The 22,356-nt window shown below is 36.0% G+C and overlaps 5 protein-coding genes across 6 annotated transcripts; 2 read left to right on the top strand and 3 right to left on the bottom strand.

The window, feature by feature from the left end:
• The first annotated feature begins 693 nt into the window (after nucleotides 1-693).
• LOC105974781 (Actin cross-linking protein) lies at nucleotides 694-6,441 on the top strand. The gene is made up of 4 exons (XM_012999933.2): nucleotides 694-1,553; nucleotides 3,975-4,574; nucleotides 5,073-5,364; nucleotides 6,084-6,441. Exons 1-4 carry the CDS (start codon nucleotides 912-914, stop codon nucleotides 6,113-6,115), a joined length of 1,566 nt encoding a protein of 521 aa, XP_012855387.2. The 5' UTR covers nucleotides 694-911; the 3' UTR covers nucleotides 6,116-6,441.
• A 523-nt stretch (nucleotides 6,442-6,964) lies between these two features.
• On the bottom strand, nucleotides 6,965-11,074 carry LOC148770362 (uncharacterized). Its single transcript, XM_088818224.1, has 5 exons — nucleotides 10,909-11,074; nucleotides 9,376-10,756; nucleotides 8,665-9,283; nucleotides 8,044-8,622; nucleotides 6,965-7,048 (listed from the first exon to the last, which is right to left on the bottom strand). The coding sequence occupies exons 2-4, from the start codon at nucleotides 10,751-10,753 to the stop codon at nucleotides 8,157-8,159; spliced, it is 2,463 nt and encodes an 820-aa protein (XP_088674350.1). The 5' UTR covers nucleotides 10,754-10,756; nucleotides 10,909-11,074; the 3' UTR covers nucleotides 6,965-7,048; nucleotides 8,044-8,156.
• Nucleotides 11,075-14,029: 2,955 nt separating this feature from the next.
• On the top strand, nucleotides 14,030-16,257 carry LOC105974819 (uncharacterized). Its single transcript, XM_012999980.2, has 2 exons — nucleotides 14,030-14,863; nucleotides 15,566-16,257. The coding sequence occupies exons 1-2, from the start codon at nucleotides 14,376-14,378 to the stop codon at nucleotides 16,008-16,010; spliced, it is 933 nt and encodes a 310-aa protein (XP_012855434.2). The 5' UTR covers nucleotides 14,030-14,375; the 3' UTR covers nucleotides 16,011-16,257.
• Nucleotides 16,258-16,888: 631 nt separating this feature from the next.
• On the bottom strand, nucleotides 16,889-20,178 carry LOC105974748 (uncharacterized). Of its 2 annotated transcripts, none has more exons than XM_012999894.2 (4): nucleotides 19,209-20,178; nucleotides 18,223-18,395; nucleotides 17,501-17,575; nucleotides 16,889-17,392 (listed from the first exon to the last, which is right to left on the bottom strand). In XM_012999894.2, the coding sequence occupies exons 1-4, from the start codon at nucleotides 19,897-19,899 to the stop codon at nucleotides 17,060-17,062; spliced, it is 1,272 nt and encodes a 423-aa protein (XP_012855348.1). In that variant the 5' UTR covers nucleotides 19,900-20,178; the 3' UTR covers nucleotides 16,889-17,059. The 2 variants fall into 2 exon arrangements, with proteins under 2 accessions (XP_012855348.1, XP_088674500.1); XM_088818374.1 differs by having other exon boundaries at nucleotides 17,501-17,584; nucleotides 19,209-20,149.
• Nucleotides 20,179-20,854: 676 nt separating this feature from the next.
• Nucleotides 20,855-22,348, bottom strand: LOC105974822 (homeobox leucine zipper protein). The gene is made up of 2 exons (XM_012999983.2): nucleotides 21,895-22,348; nucleotides 20,855-21,368 (listed from the first exon to the last, which is right to left on the bottom strand). Exons 1-2 carry the CDS (start codon nucleotides 22,243-22,245, stop codon nucleotides 21,063-21,065), a joined length of 657 nt encoding a protein of 218 aa, XP_012855437.1. The 5' UTR covers nucleotides 22,246-22,348; the 3' UTR covers nucleotides 20,855-21,062.
• Nucleotides 22,349-22,356: the final 8 nt, after the last annotated feature.

The following is a 22,356-nucleotide window of genomic DNA, read 5'->3' as shown; positions in this document are numbered from 1 at the left end:
CGTGTATCCAACAATAACCAGAAATAAAATCATCAAGTTATTAGTTAAGTCCATTCATCATTATTTTTTTGTCAATACTTTCTATAATGTAATAATTCTTGCCATTGTCACACACAATTAAACGTATATTCACCTAAAATATATTAATACCATTCAATTCACGCTCTCATATTCTTGGAATAACATTGTTTCCTATACGTCAACTCTTAACCTATCAAAATTTAATTAATTAATTAATTAATAAATGGGTAAATTACAACCAGCCCCTTAGGTGTGGTCAAATTACGAAACCCCCCATCTTGTTTGGAAAATTACAATCACCCCCTCAACTCCTCAAGTTTAGTGGAATCTTCGAGATTATATATATGTAATATTATCACTTTTGTACCCGTTTTATCCTATTCGAACTCTACATTTTGAAGCAAGATGATCATAACATGTGTTTTTTGGCATGTATATATCAGATTGTGGTGCTTCAGAAACTGTATTTTAACACAAAACGAGTACAAAATAGAGCACATTCCACGAAATCTAGATGATTATGTTGGTGTAAGAAAAAAATCATAGTTGAGGGGGGTATATGTAGTTTTCCAAACAAGAGGGTTTTTTTTATAAATTGACCATACCTCAGGGGGTGTTTGTAATTTACCCTTAATAAATAAAAATAAATAATACGTCAACTCTTCCCCCTTCGCCGTAATTTCAATATCTTTATATTTATAAAAATCAAAATATATATGGTTATTTATAATATTATTATGAAGTTAGTAAAAATCCAAGAACCAAAAGACAATCACACTCTTTTTCACACCCTAATAATTTAATTATTTCTATTTTGCAAATTGCAAACTATATAATTTTTTTTTTTAATTTGCCATTTGCCTCTGTGAATTTTTCTTTTTTTTAGTAAAATGGAGTTCTTCGAGAAAACCAAGGCGGTGAGACTGAAGAGCCACTTAAACAAATACTTGGTCGCCGGCGAAGATCAAATCTCCACACGGCAGAGCAAGAACGGCGCCGCCAGGAAGGCGCGGTGGCTGGTAGAGCGCGTGGACACCAACCCCCACGTCGTCCGCCTCAAGAGCTGCCACAACCGCTACCTCAGCGCCTCCGGCGACCACTTCCTCCTCGGCATGACCGGCCACAAAGTACTCCAAGTCTCGCCGGAGAACCACCACGGCGGCAAGGATTTGACGATCGAGTGGCAGCCGATTAGGGATGGGTTTCAGGTGAAGATGAAAGCCTCCGGTGGGACTTTTTTGAGGGCTAACGGCGGAACGCCGCCGTGGAGGAACTCCGTCACCCACGACAGCCCGCTCGCCGCCGCCACGCATAACTGGATTGTTTGGGATGTGGAGGCGGTGGAGGTGCCGGAGGATGAAGCCGTGACGGATTATTGGTCGATGGTGTCGAGCTTTTCGTCTGTTTCCGATGAGATATCCGGTGCGGAATTCGGGTTCGAGTCCCCGGTTTCCGTCTGCTCGCCGGTTTCTGTCCGGTCCGGTTTATCCGGTTCAGCCTCGCCGTCGCCCAGGTGGCTGTCTTTCAAGAAGGTACGTTTGTTAAAAGTCTAGTCAATTGTGGATTTTTGATTTTTCTTCATCCAATTTGATAAAATTAATATTTTATTTATTTATTTAATTATTGATTAATGATAAATTAAGATAGTAATCCGTGATAAAAATAATACTTTTTTTCTTTTCGCACAAAGCACTAAACTGAGATTTTACATTTATTTTTCCTTAATTAAATTATTGTTTGATGGTAAATTTTAAATACATAAATTAATAAAATCTTGTTATTATAATAATTAATATCAGCCTAGAAAATACACTAGGGAGTTTTAATTACTTTAAATTCCAATTTATTAAAGTTAACTTTAGAGTATATTTTTTCATTAACTACATTAATTAGTCGGGTTTCCTAGAGCCTATACCTAGAAGAATATATGGACTAAAATTTTCATTTTTAATTAAAATTTATACATTTAAATGTGTATGAAATTCAATTTAGACTATATAGCATATGAAGCCGAATTGGTCCAAATCGGGCTGGCCCGGCCCGAGCATTTAGAAGAGTTCATCACACTGTTTTCTTCTTCCTCGTTGACCGTTTTGGTCAATGAAATCTTGGATTGATAATTTTCATTTGAAACGACACAAATTCATTTATATTGTTGGTAATAATGTAAGAATCTTTACATAAACAAAAGGTGAAAAATAATAATTGATTTATATATGACAGGGACACGCATAAATTAATATTAATAGTGTCTATAGTGGCCTTAAGTAGGGGTGGACATTCGGGTCGGGTCGGGTTATTCGGGTTATTCGGGTCGGGTTATTCGGGTTTTTTGCAAAAAAAAAATTACCCGAACCCGACCCGAAATAACCGGGTACCCGGTTGCCGGGTACCCGGTTATCTCGGGTCGGGTTCGGGTTTTGCTATTTTCCTCTTTTTTTTTTATTTAGAAAAATAAACAGTAACTAATAAACAGTAACTAATTTTATTTAAGATACATATCGTACTGATATACATATACACTGATATACATATATATACATACAAACATAGACATATATATATATATATATATATATATATATATATATATATATATATGTCTATGTACTGATATACATATACACTGATATACATATATATACATACAAACATAGACATATATATATATATATATATATATATATATATATATATATATATATATATATATATATATATATATATATATATAAAAAAAAAAAAAAAAAAAAATTCAACCGGGTACCCGATCGGGTACCCGGGTAGGATTTCTAATACCCGGACCCGACCCGGTTTGGGAGCACCGGGTACCCGAACCCGGGAAAAACCCGGTTACGTAAAAAATTACCCGATCCGGTCGGGTAATACCCGACCGGGTCGGGTTATACCCGAATAACCCGACCCGAATGCCCACCCCTAGCCTTAAGTGTGTTGCTTTAGAAAGTTCTGGTTAATTGGCCTAGTGGCCATTTATTTTGCTCACATTTTATTTTCCTACAATATAAAAGACTATTGATTTTGTCTCAATTGTTATTCAAGGTAGGTTAGAACTTAGAAATATCACCTCTACTTATATATATATATATATATATATATATATATATATATATATATATCTTATTTATTTATCTATTTTATTGCATGTTGAAATTTAAATAAAGTGGCAATTTGCTTAGTATTCTTAAGGCCGAGTACTCTTTCAAAACTGCCATATTTTCGTGTTTTGCTAAAATATACTCGGGCATCTTAGTTAGAGAGTTTAGACAGAAAACAATCGTTTTACATCACTACTCTGCATATTCCTACTAGTCCCGTGCCGCCAACCGTCTAATTTCCGCCATAACATCATTGGAAAAATGTGATTCGTATTAAAAACTTCTATTGTCACTCTAAATTATCCAGTTAAGTGGTTCGTTTTCTGTATAAATCGTCTATTCTCAGTCTAAACTCTCACACCTAAATTGTCTATTTTTAGTCTATGAACTCTAATGGACTCTTAGCCAATTTAAAATATCATTTGGATGTGGTTTTAGCCTATTTTTTTCTTGTAAAACATTATCTTGATAGTATAGACGGTGAATTATTTATAATTTTGGGCCTCAATCAACTTTATAGAGCAATTGGATCTTAAACTTGTCGGACTATTTGGGTCCATAATTTGGGTTTTGGACCCATTAGTATTGAGTAAGTTATACAATACAATAATAAAACCCACAAATTATATAATAAAATTTAATTGGACAAAACTTTAAATAAACCAAATAATTAATTTAACACGTCACCAAAAAACATTTCCTTTGTCTTCTCCATTCTGTCTGTACTAATTCTCTTACCTAAAATCATGGCAACGACTATGTAAAAAATCCAGTCCAAAATTTGTCAAATTGATTACCTAAAAAGAAACCCACCATTGTTGTATTCAACTACTGCAGAGAAGACCATTGATCTCAATTATCGCAAGAACGCCGGCGATGGATTTATTCAAGAACGCAAAAGCCGTCCGCCTGAAAAGCTCGCACGACAAATACCTAATCGCGGAGGAAGACGAGGAATCCGTGACCCAAGATCGAAACGGATCCTCCAAATCCGCTAAATGGGCCGTCGAGTTCGTCGAGAATTCCGACACAATCATCCGCCTCAAGAGCTGCTACGGCAAGTACCTGACGGCGACGAACCTGCCGTTCCTCCTCGGCATGACCGGCCGGAAAGTTCTCCAGACGATGCCGGACCGGCCCGACAGCTCCGTCGAGTGGGAGCCCATCAAGGAGAACGGCGCCGTCAAGCTCAAGACCAGGTACGGCCGGTTTCTCAGGGCGAACGGCGGCGTGCCGCCGTGGAGGAACTCGGTGACCCACGATATCCCGCACCGTACGGCGACTCAGGAGTGGATTTTCTGGGAGATCCATGTGGTGGAGATTACGGTGGCGCATCCGCCGGCGGCGGCGGCGGTAAAGGACGAATCTTTTGCTTCCGGATCGAGTTCTCCGACCACCAGCCATTCCTCTGTTTCTGCTAGCTTTTCTAGACAGGAGGTAATTTTTAATTATGCTTTTTATTTATTTATTCATTTTAATTTCATTAATCTGTTTTTTTTTTTTTTTTGATGATTAGCAATTATTAGATTTGGATAAAAAGTTATTCGAATATATATCAAAAGCATATGTTATAAATCTCTGAGCCTCGTTCGATTAGCTATATCGGATTAATTTGGTGATGCGATTGAATTGATTCTCTATCGATAAACGAAGTACATGAACCTCGATAAATTAATACTCGATAAATAGGTAACCTCGATTAAATAATAGTTTTTTTGGCTCCTGACTCAATGAAAACATGTTAAATTATTAACTCGATAATTTAATAATTCGCTAAATTAATTTCCCTAGCCCGACAGTATTAATTTATAGAGGTTTAACTGTAGATATTCGGCTACTTAGATTAAAAACTTAGCCTATAATATCTTAATTAGCTTTAGCATTTAGCACTTAATCTCTAGTTTACGGACGCTAATTTGGGGTGATTTTGTGCAGTCCGATGATTCTTTAATCTTTTCGCCTCCAAAGGCAAACGACGGGAGGTTAATTTATTTTCATGTAGCCGATGAAAATGGAGAAATCGAGGAGGGTTTTGAGGAGCTATGTATTTCATTCAAAGGCAACGATATGAAAGAATTGACAAAGAGGCTCGAAGAGGAGTTATCAATCGAGGGTATAACCGTGTGTTCGAAAAGTCCGTTGAATGGGAATCTTTATCCACTTCGTCTCCAACTTCCGCCAAATAATACAACCATGCACGTTATTGTGGTCCCACCATCATCGAAAGGTGATTCTTTTTTTTACGCTCTCGTTTCATTTTTACACTACAAGTCTACAATCGTTGTGTCGATGTTTTTTGTTATTTCTGATACTATGTTGTTGTTGATTGTGGTTTGGATATGCGTAAATTTTTGTTCATGTTTGAACATTTTGATTCTTTAAAAACTTTGGTTTTCGATTTTGATTTAATGCATTTTTTTCTGGGTTTTTTCGGGTATGGAAGATTTTATCACTTTATGTATCAAGAAAAAACTGGGTTAGTGAAATATGGTGCATGAACTCGAGGTGAGCTTGGTCGAAAAACGTTTGCGCTAATCAATCCTGTTTTGTGTTATTGATCAGATTGGGGATGAAAATTGGAACATGATTTCTGATTTCCGCCGAATCCAATCAAATTTTCCAATTTTCGAACTAACATTTTCATCCGGAATTTGAAAATTCCAATTTCCGTTTTTTTTTTGGATTGGAATCGGAATATATATGAGATTTTGATTTCTGATCCAAATTTAGTTTCCGAAAATTATTTCCATATTTTTGTTTCGAAAGTGCTAATTCAAGATGTTCAAATCCAAGATTGGTGATTTATTGTCTGAAAATATATTGTTAGAACTTTGTTATATGTTCTCTTTTCTTAACAGCATCTCTGGACAATGTGTTTATATGAATGAAATTTTATTCTCATATATAACTATATTAATTAATATATTATTTTATTTTGCGTGTCAGTGAGGGATGAATCTGAAGAAGAAGAGGAGTAGCTTGAAATTCAGACATTTTTGCTCGAGTGACAGATTCAACCTTATTGCATGTTTTGATTATAGAGTGAGTTTGTAATAACCCCTAAACACAACATATAAAATATGCCTTAACCTATTTGTACATGATGTGAGAGTTGTATTGTATATACACAATTGTAATAATTAATTGCACGTGCCCCCCCACCCCCCACACACAGACAATAAATGTAATATACTCTTTTTATTTGGCAGTCTGATTATTGTAGCTACATCCAATTAGTAGGCCCATATATAGAGCCTAATAAGCCCGATTTGAAAATATTCAATGCAGGTTGCATTTTGAGTGATTTATTGTGTTTCGAGGGTGTAAAGTGTTATTAATATTTTTTATGGGTGCAAAGTGCCAAAATACTATATTTTCAAGGGTGTAAAGTGGGATTACGACCCTTTAATCACCTAATAATATCCAGTGGCTACTCAAAATGAATGTAGATCGTTTCTTCGATCGAAAGCATTCATAGTTTAGGGTTTGTTCTAGAGTTCTTCGTTTACGTAAATTGGTTGTGTATTTCGCATTATCTAAATTATCACTGGCAAATTACGGCCACCCCCTAAGGTAATGCCCTACGAAAAAATCCTACTTGTTTGAATAATTACAACTGTCCCTTTCAACTATGAATTGTCTTACACAACCTCTCTTGCAGTGTCAAATTTACTGGTGTTTTTTCGTAAGAAAAGTCATAGTTGAAGGGGGTAGTTGTAATTACTCAAACATGAAGAGATTTTTCGTAATTTAATCTTACCTCAGGAAGCTGACCGTAATTTGCCATAATTATCGCTCTCACGAATTAAACATAGGACACCCTATATTAGGGTAAAATTCATTTTCGTCCCTGACCTTTGCATTCAAAAGCAAAATCGTCCCTGTGGTTTTAATTTCCTTCAATTTCGTCCCTGCAGATCAATTTATCCGCCAAAATTCTCATTTTTTCATAAAATCCCCACACTACCCTTACAAAACTTGAGGGACTAAAATGAATTACAGCCAACAACCCACCTTTTTTAAATGACCGTTTGAAATTCGACCGTTAGGTATAGGACAAAAAAAAAAAGCTGTATAAAATCCATGAATTACACTAAAAAACAGGGGAAAAAAAACCAAAAAAAATCCATTTCTATACCAAATCTCTGGGAATAAAAAATGCCTTCTTCAAATTCAACTGACAACAGCAGCATTAATGGAGAAGCTATCAAGTTCAAAAATCGAATTTGTTTCTGTGGAAGGAAGGCTGCAGTTAAAATATCAGAATCCACACTTAATCCCCACAAACTCTATTTTCATTGTTACACCAAGAAGTGTAATTTCTACACATTTTGGGAGCCAGATGAAGATGAAGTAAAGAAAGAAGCATTGCAAGCATGTGCTGAAGAAATATCTATGAGTAGCAACAACAACCAAGCAACTGCTAAAACACCTTTAGCCACAATGGAAACTAACACTACACAGTCCACATTTAGCTATATGAGTTTGGAAGTTCTTAAGATGATTACCATATTTAACATGTGTCTGTTTACATGCTCAATTTTTGCTCTTGTAGCCTCTGTTGTATTGTTCAAATATTAATGTCCAAGTACTCTTTGATTATTGTAGTAAATGCAATCATCAATGAAATATTGGAAGCAATAAATCCAATGTAATGTTTCGAAGCAATGGTTTCAAAATTAAAGCAAAAGAATGAGCCATGTCCAATTTCAATCATATCCAATAAAAACCATGTGATTACAAAAATCAAGCTAACACAAAAATAGGCTAATCATATCCAGCAAAAATCATTTGACCACAAAAATCAAACTAACAACAAAATATGCCAAATTCAGTTAAAGACAAAGTGAGCTAACTGAGATCCATAAAGATAAACCACTAATTCAAAAATACTTTGTTCAGATACCTTAAAGACAAAATGAGTTAAATCCTTGATTGAGAGCCTCTGCCATTATCTACACTTGAAATTTGAGAACCAAGATCCTGCAAATTAATAAAAGAAAAAAAGAATTAGAATGATCAAAATGACTGAAATATGTAAAATGAAATAAATAATACCTGTACTGTAGTGGACTGCCTTGACACTTGTATTGGTACAATATTTGTATCCTTCCTTCTACAAGTCCTCTTGTTATGTCCAACTTCTTTGCAAACCTTGCAAGTGACATGAACTGATCTTTTGTGTACCTTAGGAGCCTCATTAAGTTCTCTTCTTCTATTTACTTGCAATCTTCCTTGTTTAAATGCTCTATTTTTTCTCTTGTGAACTGGAGGCTTCAATGGAGGAATTTGAGTGTTGGTTGGCCATTTAGACTCATCAGGAATAGCATTGATCATACCACTGTAGGTTCTCAAATAAGCTTCTGTAGTCAAATAAGGGCTGACATAGTCTACTGGATCATATCTCATGTACAAAATGCAACTCATTGCATGTTTACATGGCACTCCACACACTTGCCACTCATTGCATTGACAAGTCTTCTCTCTGAGATTGATAATATATTTCTTGTCATCATAGACTTCAAACAAGTACTCAGAAGCAGGAATTGCCAAAAATTTTCTTCCTTGTCTTTGATTTTTTTCAACCTTTGCATTCACATTAGGGGGTAACCTAGTCTGCCAACTCAGTGCCTTTTGTTGCCTAGTAAAAAACCTCTTCATGACCTTTGTCCTATACCATTCCAACATAGATATCACTGGTTTTTGTCTCATTTTCCCCATCCAAGCGTTGAATGATTCTGTCATGTTATTTGTAACATGATCAACCTTTGTAATTCTATCAAATCCATGTTTTGACCAAGTACTTGGATCTTCTTTACAAGTTTCTATCAACCACTTGTGTGCTCCAAAATCAGCTGCTTTGATTGAGTTCATTGCATCTTGAAAGTCTTCTTCTGTACAAGCATTCACAGCAATCCAAAAGAGTTTTCTCAATTTCGGGCCTGGAAATTTGGCTCTGAAATTTGCATATAAATGCCTTGCACAATATCTCTGTCTTAAGACTGGAAAAATGGACTTCACTGCTTTCTTCAATCCCTTTTGTCTATCACTCATGAAAGTGATAACCCTCTGATCTTGCAAGTAAGTACTCAGGCAATCAAAGAAGTAATTCCAACTGTCTTCACTTTCTCCTTCACAAATCATGACTGGAATTGAACAAAAATAAATAAACACATAATTAAAGTCAATGTAAAGTAAATTAAAATAATACATAAATTAAGTATATTAAAACTAATACCTGCTATAGGAAAAATTCCAGAATTGGCATCTAAGGTTACTGCAGTAAATAATTCACCTTTGAATGGCCCTTTTAGAAAACATCCATCAACTCCAATAAAAGGTCTACAACCTTGGATATAACCCTTATACTGTGCTTCAAAACTTATAAAAAGTCTCTCAAACTGTGGGCTACAATGTGGATTGGTAATGTCCAAACCTTGGCACTTCAGTTTCACAAAAGCTCCATTATTTGATTCCTTGAGTGCAGCAATGTATCTTGGAATATTAGCATAGCTAGTTTCATGATCTCCTAAGGCTGCTTGCATTGCAATATTTCTTGCCCTAAACAATTTGCTTGTATTAGCATGGACTCCAAACTTTGACCTTAAAGCATTGTCAAGTTCCTCTACTGATTTGTTTGGATTACTCTTGTATTCTTCTTTGAACTCAGCTGCAATCCATTTAGCTGTTGCTCCACTACACTTCAATTTTCTGACACAAGTATGAATTCCTTTTATATTTTTGATCTTGAATGTTACTCCATCACCATAGGTAGATGCATGTAGTCTCCAATCACAGTCCTTGTCAGTAATGCAAGTTACAGTGACTCTCACCTTATCATTCTTGAGTTTTTTCAAAACAATACCTTCTTGTATTGTGTATTTGGCAAGAATCTCCTTAAAATGTTGAACATTGTCAAATATTTGCCCTTCCTTTAGCACCACAATCTGATTTCCATTTAAATCTTTATTTAGTTCAAAGTATTCACCTTCCATGGCATCACTCAAAGGTGCTACTGGAACCATAAGTTGCAAATCTTCATCATTATGGTAAACTGATTGGTCCCTATCTGAGTTGTAGTCACTCAAATCATCACTCTCTGAATCAGATTCATAATGAATAGGAGCTCTCTCATCACCTGCATGAGCATGCCCATCATCTTTCTCGAATTCAGAATCACTCCATTCAGCAATTTCTTCAATGTCAATGCTCCCCTCTTCATCTGACTCATTAGTCTCCACGATGTTTGCTAGAATAAGGCCAGACTCTTCAATTTGTGTGGCACTAGAGCTACCACCAATATTTTCAGCATCAACCAAATCTGTGGCACATCGATTTTTGCTTACACTTAAACAAACAGCAACATCCTCCAATCCTAAAGCAATATATACTCCAATTAAATTGCTTATGTCTTCATCACTGTGGATTGCAAATTTATCTCCTGTATCAGGCAAAACACCTTCTACTACTACCAATTCACTCAACCATTTTTTTCTATGCCCTGTTGCAGTCCCACAAACATCACTCAACAAAGATAAGTAGTCATAGCCGTTGCTTTCCAAATTCCGCAGAGAATAGTTTTTTCCCAAAAAACTAATACCCAAACTAAATCGCATTTTCTGCAGTAAATAGATTTAAGATTATGTATTTATCATATCCCATTCATATAGAACAAGAAAATAGTAATAATATGCAAAAAAAATCTCACTTAAATCACTTATGAACCAACTGACATAAGAGGATAGAACCTGAAAATCAAAGCAAATCTTACCTCTGAAGTGTCGAAGTGGAGGGGTGTAGACAAATTGCTATGAAGCTACAATATTTTATTCTGAAATTTTTGACGGATTTTTTTTTTTCAAAGTATTTGGGGATTTGCTCTCATGATTTGGGATAAACACAGGCTGTGAAGAGAGGAATAAAACCCTAACAAAACCCCGCTTATTTACAAGGGTAGTGTGGGAATTTTATGAAAAAATGAGAATTTTGGCGGATAAATTGATCTGCAGGGACGAAATTGAAGGAAATTAAAACCACAGGGACGATTTTGCTTTTGAATGCAAAGGTCAGGGACGAAAATGAATTTTACCCCCTATATTATGTTTATTAACAAACTCCATTTAACGATTGAAAAATACAAGACAAAACAAACACACCCGGAAAATCTCATCAATTGAGTTTATTCAAATACTATAATAGAGGAGGACCTTTTAGCAATTGAAAAATAACATAAGGGGGGATTATGCAATTAACTCTTGGGAGATATCTTTAGCTAACATGAAATATTGGTTAGAATCAAAGCCACGTTTCTATTATCGGGCCACAAAGAAAGTAGACCCACATGATATTAACATTATTATTATATAAATATCTGTCGGCCCAATAGTTTCCTTGGTTTTTAGGCCCACTCTCCTCGTGGTTTAGGAAGCCCAAACGCTTACGATACGACGTCGTAACGCTGCGGTGACAGTCGCCAAAAGGAGATTCTCTCACGCGCTGTTCCCAACGCACACAATAGATACTCTGTCGGCCCACATTCTTTACGCGCCTGCACGTTCTCTTCCTTCCCCCTCGCATTTTTTTTTTAAATTCCCATTAACCCTAAAACATGGCTGTCACATCAATTATTTTCGATGCTTTGTTACACAAATTGACTTTTAATCATTTTTCAATCCATGTATGGTTAGGGCTGGGCGTCGAGAGTCATGTGAACCGAGCTTGGGTTGACTTAAGTTTATTTACGCCGGACCTCATTATTATATGTTAAATTTGGCTCTTGTTTTTTTTGCATGTTTTGGGTTACTATCGGGTTTATATTAAACAATATATGACTTACAAACTATGCAGTCGAACGTGTTCAAAAAAATGAAAACCTTCCCAACTGAAGAGCGCCGAATATAGAATATCTACGAAAAGCAAAATAAGATAAAAACCATAATTTGTTCCAACATTGCAACTTTTAATCCTTACATAATTAAATAACAAAAATGCATCAGAGTCCACTTACTTATTGTTATTTTAAAATAAAATGTAGTACGGTTGTAACTTGTAACTTGTTGAGGCCTATTATTAAAAAAATGAATATATTATATATATAATTATTAACTTAATTAAACAAGGGGTTATTTTACATACCCCTTAGCCACCAAATAAACTAGTGATAAACCCAAGCCCAAATCATCCTTTGACATACCCCCTCTGGAGATGTGAAAGTACTATACTACCCTTATGTGCAATTTTCGGCCAAACTGCATTCAGCATTTATTGTCCTGCATTTATCATTTTCGCTGATTTATTTATTATTATTATTATTATTTTTTTATAAATCTGTTTGTTAAATATATATATATATATATATATATATATATATATATATATATATATATATATATATATATATATATATATATATATATATATATATATATATATAATTTTTTTTAAATAAAAATTTTTTATTTTTTATTTTTTTTTAATTTTTTTTTAATTTTTTTTTAATTTTCAAAACAATATGTTTACAGTACTGAAAATAACTACATGTAACTACCTATAGTAATTCATAGTTATGTTCGTTTTTTCCCCATATTTTTAGTCGATCAATTGTATACACAAACGAATACTGACTTGTTCAAAATAAATTCATAAAACCCCAACAAAAATTTACAAATTTAAATATTTTTATTATAAATCACATCAGAACCAATAAAATACAAAACGGAAATACATAAATATACGCATATATAACTACATGTAACTACATGTTACTATAGTAATGTATAGTAATGTATACAATCTGTTGAACAGATCTGATGTAACTTAAAAAAACAAAAATTTGACACCTTCAAGGAAAGGATCAATGACCTTCATTAAGCTGCAATTCCAAAATCAAAACAAAAATAAATTACTTTAGTGCAAATCAACAAATTTGAATAAAAACATCAAAACACTCAAAAATCACCAAACATTGTTAAGAGATCGAGAGATAGAGAGAGAGGTTATTGCTGAGAAATGCAAAAAAATATAGAAATAAATCTGAAAAGATAAAAATAAACGAAATTACCATCAAAATATAGATCCCGACGAGAGGAATCCAACGGTGGATGACCCGTCAAATTTCGACGGGTGGAACACAAAATAAAGCTCCGGCAAGACCACCACCGTCTTCGAATGAAAAAAAATTGCAGAAACAGATCCGCGCTCGAAACTGAATGAAATCACCACCAAAAGAAAGAGCTCGACGAGAGGAATCCAACGGTAGTTAAACCATCGAATTCCGACCACCGGAGAGAGAGTTATGGCTCCGGGAAGCAATTTCGCCGGTGAGAGGTTTGTAGAGGCGGGATTTTGAATCTGGGAGAAGAAGAGAGAGACCGTGAGTGACTAGGGTTAAAACTGATTTTAGAAGGGTATTATAGGTACTTCAGGGTAGCCCAGGGGGGTATGTCAATATATTTTCGAAATAAGGGGGGTTTCACCTAGAGTGTAATCCACTTGGTAGGTAGTTATATATAATTTGGAAATGAGGGGGGTCTACAAAATAATCCCATTAAACAAACTTTATTCGGGTTGGGCCATAGTACACTCAAACTCGACTCATAATTGAATTTGGGTTAAAAAATATAGCTCAAATTATGCCCAACTCAATAAAATTAGATCAAATATAATCGGACTAAACTATCAGACTTCAGTTACATCCGACTCAAATTGCTGGTCCACACAAATGTATGGTCTAAATAATTTCTTCGATACCGTGTTTAATATTTTATTTTTATGAATGACAAATTTGGTAACAAGTAATAAAAACGAGTCCTTAATAATTGTTATTCAAATATAGCAATAAGTAGCAATCATTCATAATAATACAAAACAAACAAATAATTTATTTTTTTTAATTTTTTTTTTGTAATTTTCATTTTTTTTGTTAGTAGTGGTACATCCCCAAACACGCCCTTAGGGACTTCGCGACCACTATTCTCTTTTTCTGAAAAAAGTGTATATGAGAGAATCTCAGAAACTCCCGTCATTTAAACAACCTCCTCAAGCCTACTCAGCGTAACGTGCGCCTTTCTGCTATCGTGCGCCTTTCTACTAGCGTGCGCATGCCCCGGCGCCGACGACCACCACCACCACCACAAACCCATTAGAAAACTCCTCCTCAAAATTCAAGTACGATTTATACAGAGAAAGGAAAAAAGAAAAAAAAGGAGCTCTGTGTCACCACTGTGTGTGTGTGTGAAAATGGGAGTCGATTACTACAACATACTGAAGCTCTCGAGAAACGCAACCGAGGAAGATGTGAAGAAATCATACAAGAGGCTAGCGATGAAGTGGCACCCCGACAAGAACGCGGTCAACACCAAAGAAGCAGAGGCCAAATTCAAACAGATTAGCGAATCGTACGATGTACTGAGCGATCCCGACAAGAGGCAGATCTACGATTTGTACGGCGAGGAAGGCCTCAAATCCGGCCTCTACCCACCGCCGAGTCCCAAAGACAAAGATTCTACCTACGGCGGAGCTTTCAAGTTCAGCCCCAGAGACGCCGAGGACATTTTCGAGGAATTTTTCGGCGTCTTAGACGGCGGCAGAGTTAGAAACTCCGCCGCCGCCGCCGCCGGAAGGAAGGCGGCGGTTGTGGAGACTAAGTTGCCGTGCACTTTGGAGGAGCTGTATAAGGGGTCGAAGAGGAAGATGCAGATATCAAGAATCGATCTTGATGTTTCAGGGTATGTATGATAAATTAAAAATATTGTCTTGATTTTAATTTCGATTAAATACAGGTAAATTAATTCTCAATAAATTAATTACATTGCTTAAATAATACTCCATTTGTTCAACAATAACGGTCTCTTTTTTAAAATATTTTTGTTCCATATTATCTATTATTTTAGATTTCTAATACTGCATTTTTCCTTTTTTAATCTTATTAATGAAACTCTATTCATTAATTTTCTCTTATAAATCATTTAATAATAAAGGTTGTTGTAGTCATTTTTATATGATTTTTGTAAAATCAAGATATATTTATTGAGTTTCTTAATCTTTGTGAAAAGTGAAAAGTGACAATTATTTAGGAATGGAGGGAGTAGTTTTTTCGGGCTCTCCGTGAAAATCTACTAAATTATTTGTTCGATAATTTAATATTTTGCTAATTTAATAAAATTCTGCTAGTCTCGATTGTATTAATTTACAGAGATTTAACTATAAATTAATAAGTTCGATAATTTAATATTCTGCTAATTAATAGAATCTTGGTAATCTTGGTTGTATTAATTTATAGAGAGTTAAACATAAATTATTAGTTCGATAATTTAATATTTTTCTAAATTAATAGAACGCTACTAGTCCCAATTATATTAATTTATTGAGGTTTTACATGTATTACTCAACCTAATTAATTTCGATTATATATTAAAATATTATTACAGAAAGCCTATTACAGTTGAAGAGGTATTGTCCATACACATTAAACCCGGTTGGAAAAAGGGGACAAGAATTACATTCCCAGAGAAAGGGAACCACGAACCGGGTTCAGCAGCAGGGGACCTGATTTTTATTGTGGATGAAAAACCACATCCTACATTTAAAAGGGATTGTAATGATTTAATAATGAATCAGAGAATATCCCTTTTAGATGCTCTCACAGGCAAGAATCTCAGCGTGACGACGTTGGATGGGAGAGATATAGCTGTTTCGGTTTCCGAGATTGTGAAACCTGGACAGGAGATTGTAGTGGAAAACGAAGGTATGCCGATCTCGAAAGAGCCTGGGAAAAACGGGGATTTGAGGATTAAGTTTGACGTGAAGTTTCCGTCGAGGCTTAGTGCGGAGCAGAAGTCGGATTTGAGGAGGGTGCTGGGCAAGTCAATGTGAGTTTTGTTGTATGTAATGTACTAATGTTGTAGTGTAGATAATCTTTATTTTTCAGATTAGAATGTGCATTGTAGGAGAAAATATATTGTTGATTTTTTTTTTTTTTTGGGATATTGGGAAATATTTTTCAGCTGCTATAAACTAAGCTTTGTGTGTGTGTGATGTGAAATGTGTAAAATGTTATGGTTCATGGGGATCATATGTATTCTTGTAGTTGAAGATATGGAGTTGGCCTTTTTTTTTTTTTCTTAGTGAATGTTTTTGAAGTAGTGGCTTTCCTATCTGTTAATTTGTTGTTAATTACTATAGGTTAAGTAGATGTGTAACACTAAAATTCTGATACATTGAGGTGTCAAATTTAGTGAAATTTTCTAGATTACGTGGAATATTCTATAATTTGTACCCATTTTATCCCATTTGAGCTCCACATTTTACCATAAGATGTATCTATTAGCTTATAAATATCAAATTGTGGTGCATCAGTAATTACATTTTTGCACAAAATGACTACAAACTAGAGAATATTACACGAAACTAGAAGATTATGTTAAATTTGATTTCATAAAGGTGAACGTGTAAAAAAAATTCATAGTTACAATTTGGATTGTAACTACCCAAACAAGAAGAGGGTTTTTGTAATTTGATCTTACATTAGGGAGGTGGCCGTAATTTACTCAAATAAAAAATAAATGCAATATGAACATTCGGCGAGGAAGAGAGGAAAAGAAAACAATTTTTGAAGATAGATAGTCCAATGCAGTAACAATCAATAAAGCATGCAGAAATATATGGACATCAAACTTCATGCTCATATGCAACTCAAAAAATAAAATAAAAAATGGAGATAGTGAAGCTGAATAAACAAAGATCACAACGAAGAAGCAGTCCAAACAAAGATTTCATTTTTTCATCCTAATTGTACTTTCACATTCATCCAAAAACGGGTGCGGGTGCAAAAGGTTTTACGTGAGACCACCATTACACTGTCCTCGAATCAGATCAACAAGAACCAAAAAAGAAAATAACTTAAAAATTACCAAATCGCCACCCTAATACACGCCATCATGTTCTTCAGCAGAAGAAGCAGCACGGTGGTTGTAGTTTCCACCCCTGCCACCTCTGCCTCTGTAATAATTGTTACGGGGGTAATAACCCCCCTCCTGATCGTAAAATTGACCCCCGCGGCCATTTTGATAGCCCCCTCTGCCGCCTCGTCCCCCACGGCCGTTACTGTAACCTCTGCGGGAGCCACCACCACGTGGCCCACCGTAGTTCTGGTGAGGCTTTCGAGCGGTTTGCTGCTCCTTCGAGTTTTGGTCAACTTCTGAATCGGGTATACCTTGCTCTGTTTGTGCCTGAACTTCTGATCCATTTTTCACTCCCTATATCCAAATTACCCGAAATTAAAAATAAAATAAAAAATATATATATATAAGAGTCCAAAATCTTGATTAATCACATTTTTTGTTAAGAAAAACAAATGTACTTACCTGATGGAGTTTTTCGACATGGCTGATTTCGTCACCGTAAATTTCATTGTTGTGGGAATTGGGTGATTGTTCTTCCTGCAAGGTCTGAAGTTCAATAATTGTGACATTGAAGGAAAGATTACTTCAAGGAATTTACAAAAGTCAAAATTCAGCATCGAATCTATACATTTCTTTTCTAGTGCTAGATGGAGAATACGAGTCGTGATAGATAATAATAACTTTTTTGAAGAACAAAATCAAGAGATGTGGTTTTAACTAACTGGCTACCTGCCATTGCGAAATCAAACATAATATTTTAAGCAAGAAGTGGAATGATAAAGCGTTTTTAATAATAAATCCACAATCACAAAAATATAGCACAATAGTTTGAAAACGAGAGAGTGAACTGACATGAAGAAAAATTTATAAGTGATTCAAAGATGGACTTGTTTGTAACATATTGCAGTCGTAACATAGGTTTCTAAATAAAGTACCATGTTCGTTTTATATTTGCGTACATTAGCTAGAATTATCTAACAACATCTTATTTGAGACAAATGATTCTTCAAACTCTTCCTTACTAGAATAGGTAGAGTGCTTCAACATTTACTCGTAGAGATAATGCAATGAATAAAGACATTAAAAAGTACGAGTTATAAGTTATAACCACCGTCTTGCATTTTAAAAATGACAAAAGGATTAATTTCCGTGCAATTTATTTTGAACAAATAATCTAATATTACCTCTTGGCGATACTCCACAGACGAGTCTTCCACGCCGACTGAATGCACAGGCACCTGAAAAGAGGTATAATTGCCGCCAGCAGCTGCCACTTCAACTGGAGCCTTTATTTCTGGAGTAGTTGTAAAGTAGTCCGATGCCATAATTTTATTCAACTTTTCCCTCAAGCCGGCATCTAATATAACCAAGAAAACAATAAAACTTGTAAACTTCAGAACCAAAAAAACCATTTTCATATTTCAAAATATTCGATTAAGAAAATCACCAACAAAATCACATTCCATTGACGAGATCCACCTAATCACTGCCAATTAAAATACTTATATAGTTGATCACAAAACCACTTACCACAACTTAGCACATATATCTATCAGAAAGCCAAAGTTAAACTAAATGAAGTTGCACTTCCCATAAAACTGACAAGTAAAAATATAAATCTTTGATACAGCCATAACCGACAACTAGCATGTCAATGTATAAAGGCAAAAGCAATCTTCATAGACTTTACAAGGTACGTCTTCAAATTTCCTAACACAGACTTTTATCAGAAATATTACTAATCCATACAAAAGAACCAACATAGAAAAGGGTATCCGTACAGAATCTAAATAACATAGATAAATAAACAAGTAAAAAAAATAGTTGAAATAATCCAGTTTGCAGCTGAGCTGGCACCTTCCTATACAAATCAGTAAAGCAAACAACTCCCGATAAAGCTAGTGCGATAACCATCCCATCATCACTAAAAACGCGAGAATCGCGCATCTCAGTTCATATGTACACAGACAAAAGTACATACATACACATTGTTATATTACACGGATAAATGTATTATACAATTTAACAGTCTAGTTACTTCGAATGACCACTATACTCTTTAAGCCAGAAATTAACTACTAGAAACAAGTAAATCACAATAAAACGAGAATATACACATTCAAGTAAATGAGAAGTGCACGTTTACAGAGTAAGGGCAAAGTTTTCGTACATGTGATATCCGAATTGGGCTCGATAGGCTGCTCCGAATTCGCAAGCCACAGCTTCGCATGCTCCACGCATTTCTGCAACGAGTCCTTATGCGACAAGCTCGAATGAACCGGCCGAGAAATCAACGAGCCACCGAGAATGGCAATCAAATCCAAGTCCCACTCTTTCAGAGGAGCTCCTGCAGCATCATCGTCCGTAACGTAATCGTACGTCAGGCAGCAATTCCTCTCATGCGTCCTCGTCAGCATGTTATCGTGCGCGCTCATTAGAGTCTTCACATCAAAAACAGCGCCGAAATACAGCAAATTGAGCAGATCGGAAACAGACGAAACGTCGTCGTTTCCAGCCTTCTCTACAGTCTCCACATACTCTTCCTCGTTGGGCGTTTCTGCGGTGAGGATTTCTGGATCCTGCTTCTTTTTCTCTAAAGCGGCTTCAATTTCCTGATCCACGGCTTGTAAGATCGGCTGGCGGATTTTTTCCAGCTCGTCGATTCCGGCGAGAACGGCGGATTTGGAGCGGTAGGTTTCCTCCTGTTCTTTGTTGAGAATTTTCCCCTGAGAAAGCGACTCTTCCATTTGGCTTATGCGGTTGAGCTTCTTGCGCAGGGCGCGGAGGCGTTTGTTGATTAGATTGAGGACTGGTCCCTCGTTTGCGATCTCGGAGGATAGCGATGCTGATGCCGCCGCCATTTCTGGTGGTTGCGGTGGTACAGGTAGAGATGAAAATGTGAAGGATTAGGGTTTAGGCCGCCGTGGCGGCTGAGGAGGAAGGGTGGGGTTTGCGAAGGGTTTTTGTGGAACAGATGAAGCGGCGGGCTTAAGGGTGCGCACAGAAGTGATAGAGAGAGAGAGAGAGAGAGAGAGAGAGAGAGAAAGAGAGAGAGTGTGTGGATTTTTACTATTTAGTGAGTGGTTTTATTATTAAGAGTTGTTCAAGGGTAGTAAGGTCAATTTAAGAGTCAATTATTTATTGAGATTTCGGTTTTTGTAGCAAATATTTAATTTGAATATAATGTATAGTACCTATGTCTTACCTTGTAATTTTATTTTTCTAGAAAATAGAATCATATATTATTAGGGTAAATTACAAACACCCCTGAGGTATAGTCAAATTACGAAAACCTCCCTCTTGTTTGGATAATTCCAACCACCCCTCAACTTCTCAAATTTAGTGGAATCTTCGAGATTATATGAAATATTTTCACTTTTGTACCCGTTTTATCTCATTCGAACTATACGTTTTGAAGCAAGATGATCGTAATATGTGTTTTTTGGCTTGTACATATTAGATTGTGGTGTTGCAGAAACTGTATTTTTACACGAAATATAGATGATTATGTTGAATTTGACACCATAAGGGTGGAGGTGTAAGAAAAAATTATAGTTGAGGGAGGTAGATGTAATTATCTAAACAAGAGGGGTGTTTTCATAATTTGACCATATCTCAGGGGTGTTTGTAATTTACCCTAATTATTATCATATTATTTGGACTAGATCACTTTCCTAGTTCAATACAGTATCTTTTTTTTTTACTATAATCATCAATTTATAAATAATCGAATACTGACAGCCATAGTAGGCCATGAAGACGAGGAATTTTGTCTTTTCGTGCAAATAAATGTCAATTAGTAGATAAAAAACTACATAGAAAAAAGAAAATGCCAATATATAAACAAGTCGAGATCGAAAGCAATCAAATACAAACTCGTAAAATCAAAATCTAAACATCTCGAGAAAAAGGCGACAATAAATAATAGCTAATTACATCTTACATTCGTCGTAACTCGTAAGTACTATTACGGAAAAACCTCAACTTAAAAGTAATGTTACAACAAGAAAAAACCCTTAAAAAATTATAAGATATCGTCGTAAGCAACAATTGACCTGCCATTAAAAGAACCCTCCGAGCCCGAATTACCAACGGCACCAGCAGCAACATTAATAAGATGCTTATCTTCATCATTCGAATCACCATTTTTATTCTTGATATTGCCATCGTTTTCATCTCTAGGGTTTACAATAGCTGAACCGAGCTTTTTACCTCTGCCATGTCTGCTTAACGGCACTTCTGCTCTTACAAGCTTCGATAATAGCCCGTCTTTCCGACCAACTCCTCCCTTCCATTGTGAAACTTGATCGCTTGCCCACATTACCTGTACCTTCATACACACAACAAACGAGAAAATAATCAAATATAGTTCAGTTCGGCTTAAGAAATTCGTAAATGCCTCCAATTTGAGATGTTTAAGGATATTTGAAGAACATAATCGGGCTTAAATTAGTTTCTTCTTATGAATGCCCTAATTTGGAGGCTTCGTTTAAAGGCGCATCGGAGAAAGATTTCATTTCTTAACTATAAATATGAGATTTTTATTTGCCATTTCGTATGTGCAGCTTTCATCAACTCTACATCGATTTAGGTCAGCAAATGAATTTCTACTCTTTTATAGTGAGCTAATTGATCGATTTCCGAGCAACATCAGTATTTAATTCTCAAGGATAAGTCCTAAAACCCTAGAAAAATATAATTCTGACTATTCTCTACTTAAGGCTAAATCTCAGTAGCTAAAAGCCTAAAACAGACACATCATCCGGGCCGGGCCGGGCCGAAACCCTCAAAATCGGCCCGATTCAAATTCAACGAGTAGCTCGCAAACAAATTAGAGAGAGAGAGAGAGAGTATACTGGAATGGAGTGCAGGGTAAGAGGAAAGCTGGAATCTCGGGCAGCATCGACGGCGGATTGTGCGGCGTCGTTGGATCTGAAATTGATATAAGCAACACCGCTGGGCTCCATTCGGGTACGGGAAATGGGTCCATAGATCTCAAATCTGGATTTAAGGTCCAGGACGGAGCACTCCGCCGGAATGCCAATCACCATCACCGCCGTCGGCGCCTTCGCGGCGGCGGAGGTAGAAGAGACGTCGACGTCATCTTCGCCAGCTGCGGCGTCGAGGGGGAGGGGACGGCGGCGTTTGTTGAGAGAGTAAGGGGCGTGGCGGGAGAAGTAGGGCTTCTCTCTCTTCCTGCTGTTCATCACTTTTTAATGGTGTAAGATTTTTTTAGGTTTCAGGCTGTTGTGGAGGGGAAGTACACACTACACGGTTCGCCTTCACCAGAAATTTTTTTTGCTAAATTAATATTAATT

This window comes from Erythranthe guttata, chromosome 5 (assembly GCF_056151865.1).
Source record: "Erythranthe guttata isolate IM_541 chromosome 5, IM_541, whole genome shotgun sequence".
Lineage (NCBI taxonomy): Eukaryota > Viridiplantae > Streptophyta > Magnoliopsida > Lamiales > Phrymaceae > Erythranthe > Erythranthe guttata.
This window is presented reverse-complemented; position numbering and strand designations above follow the sequence as displayed.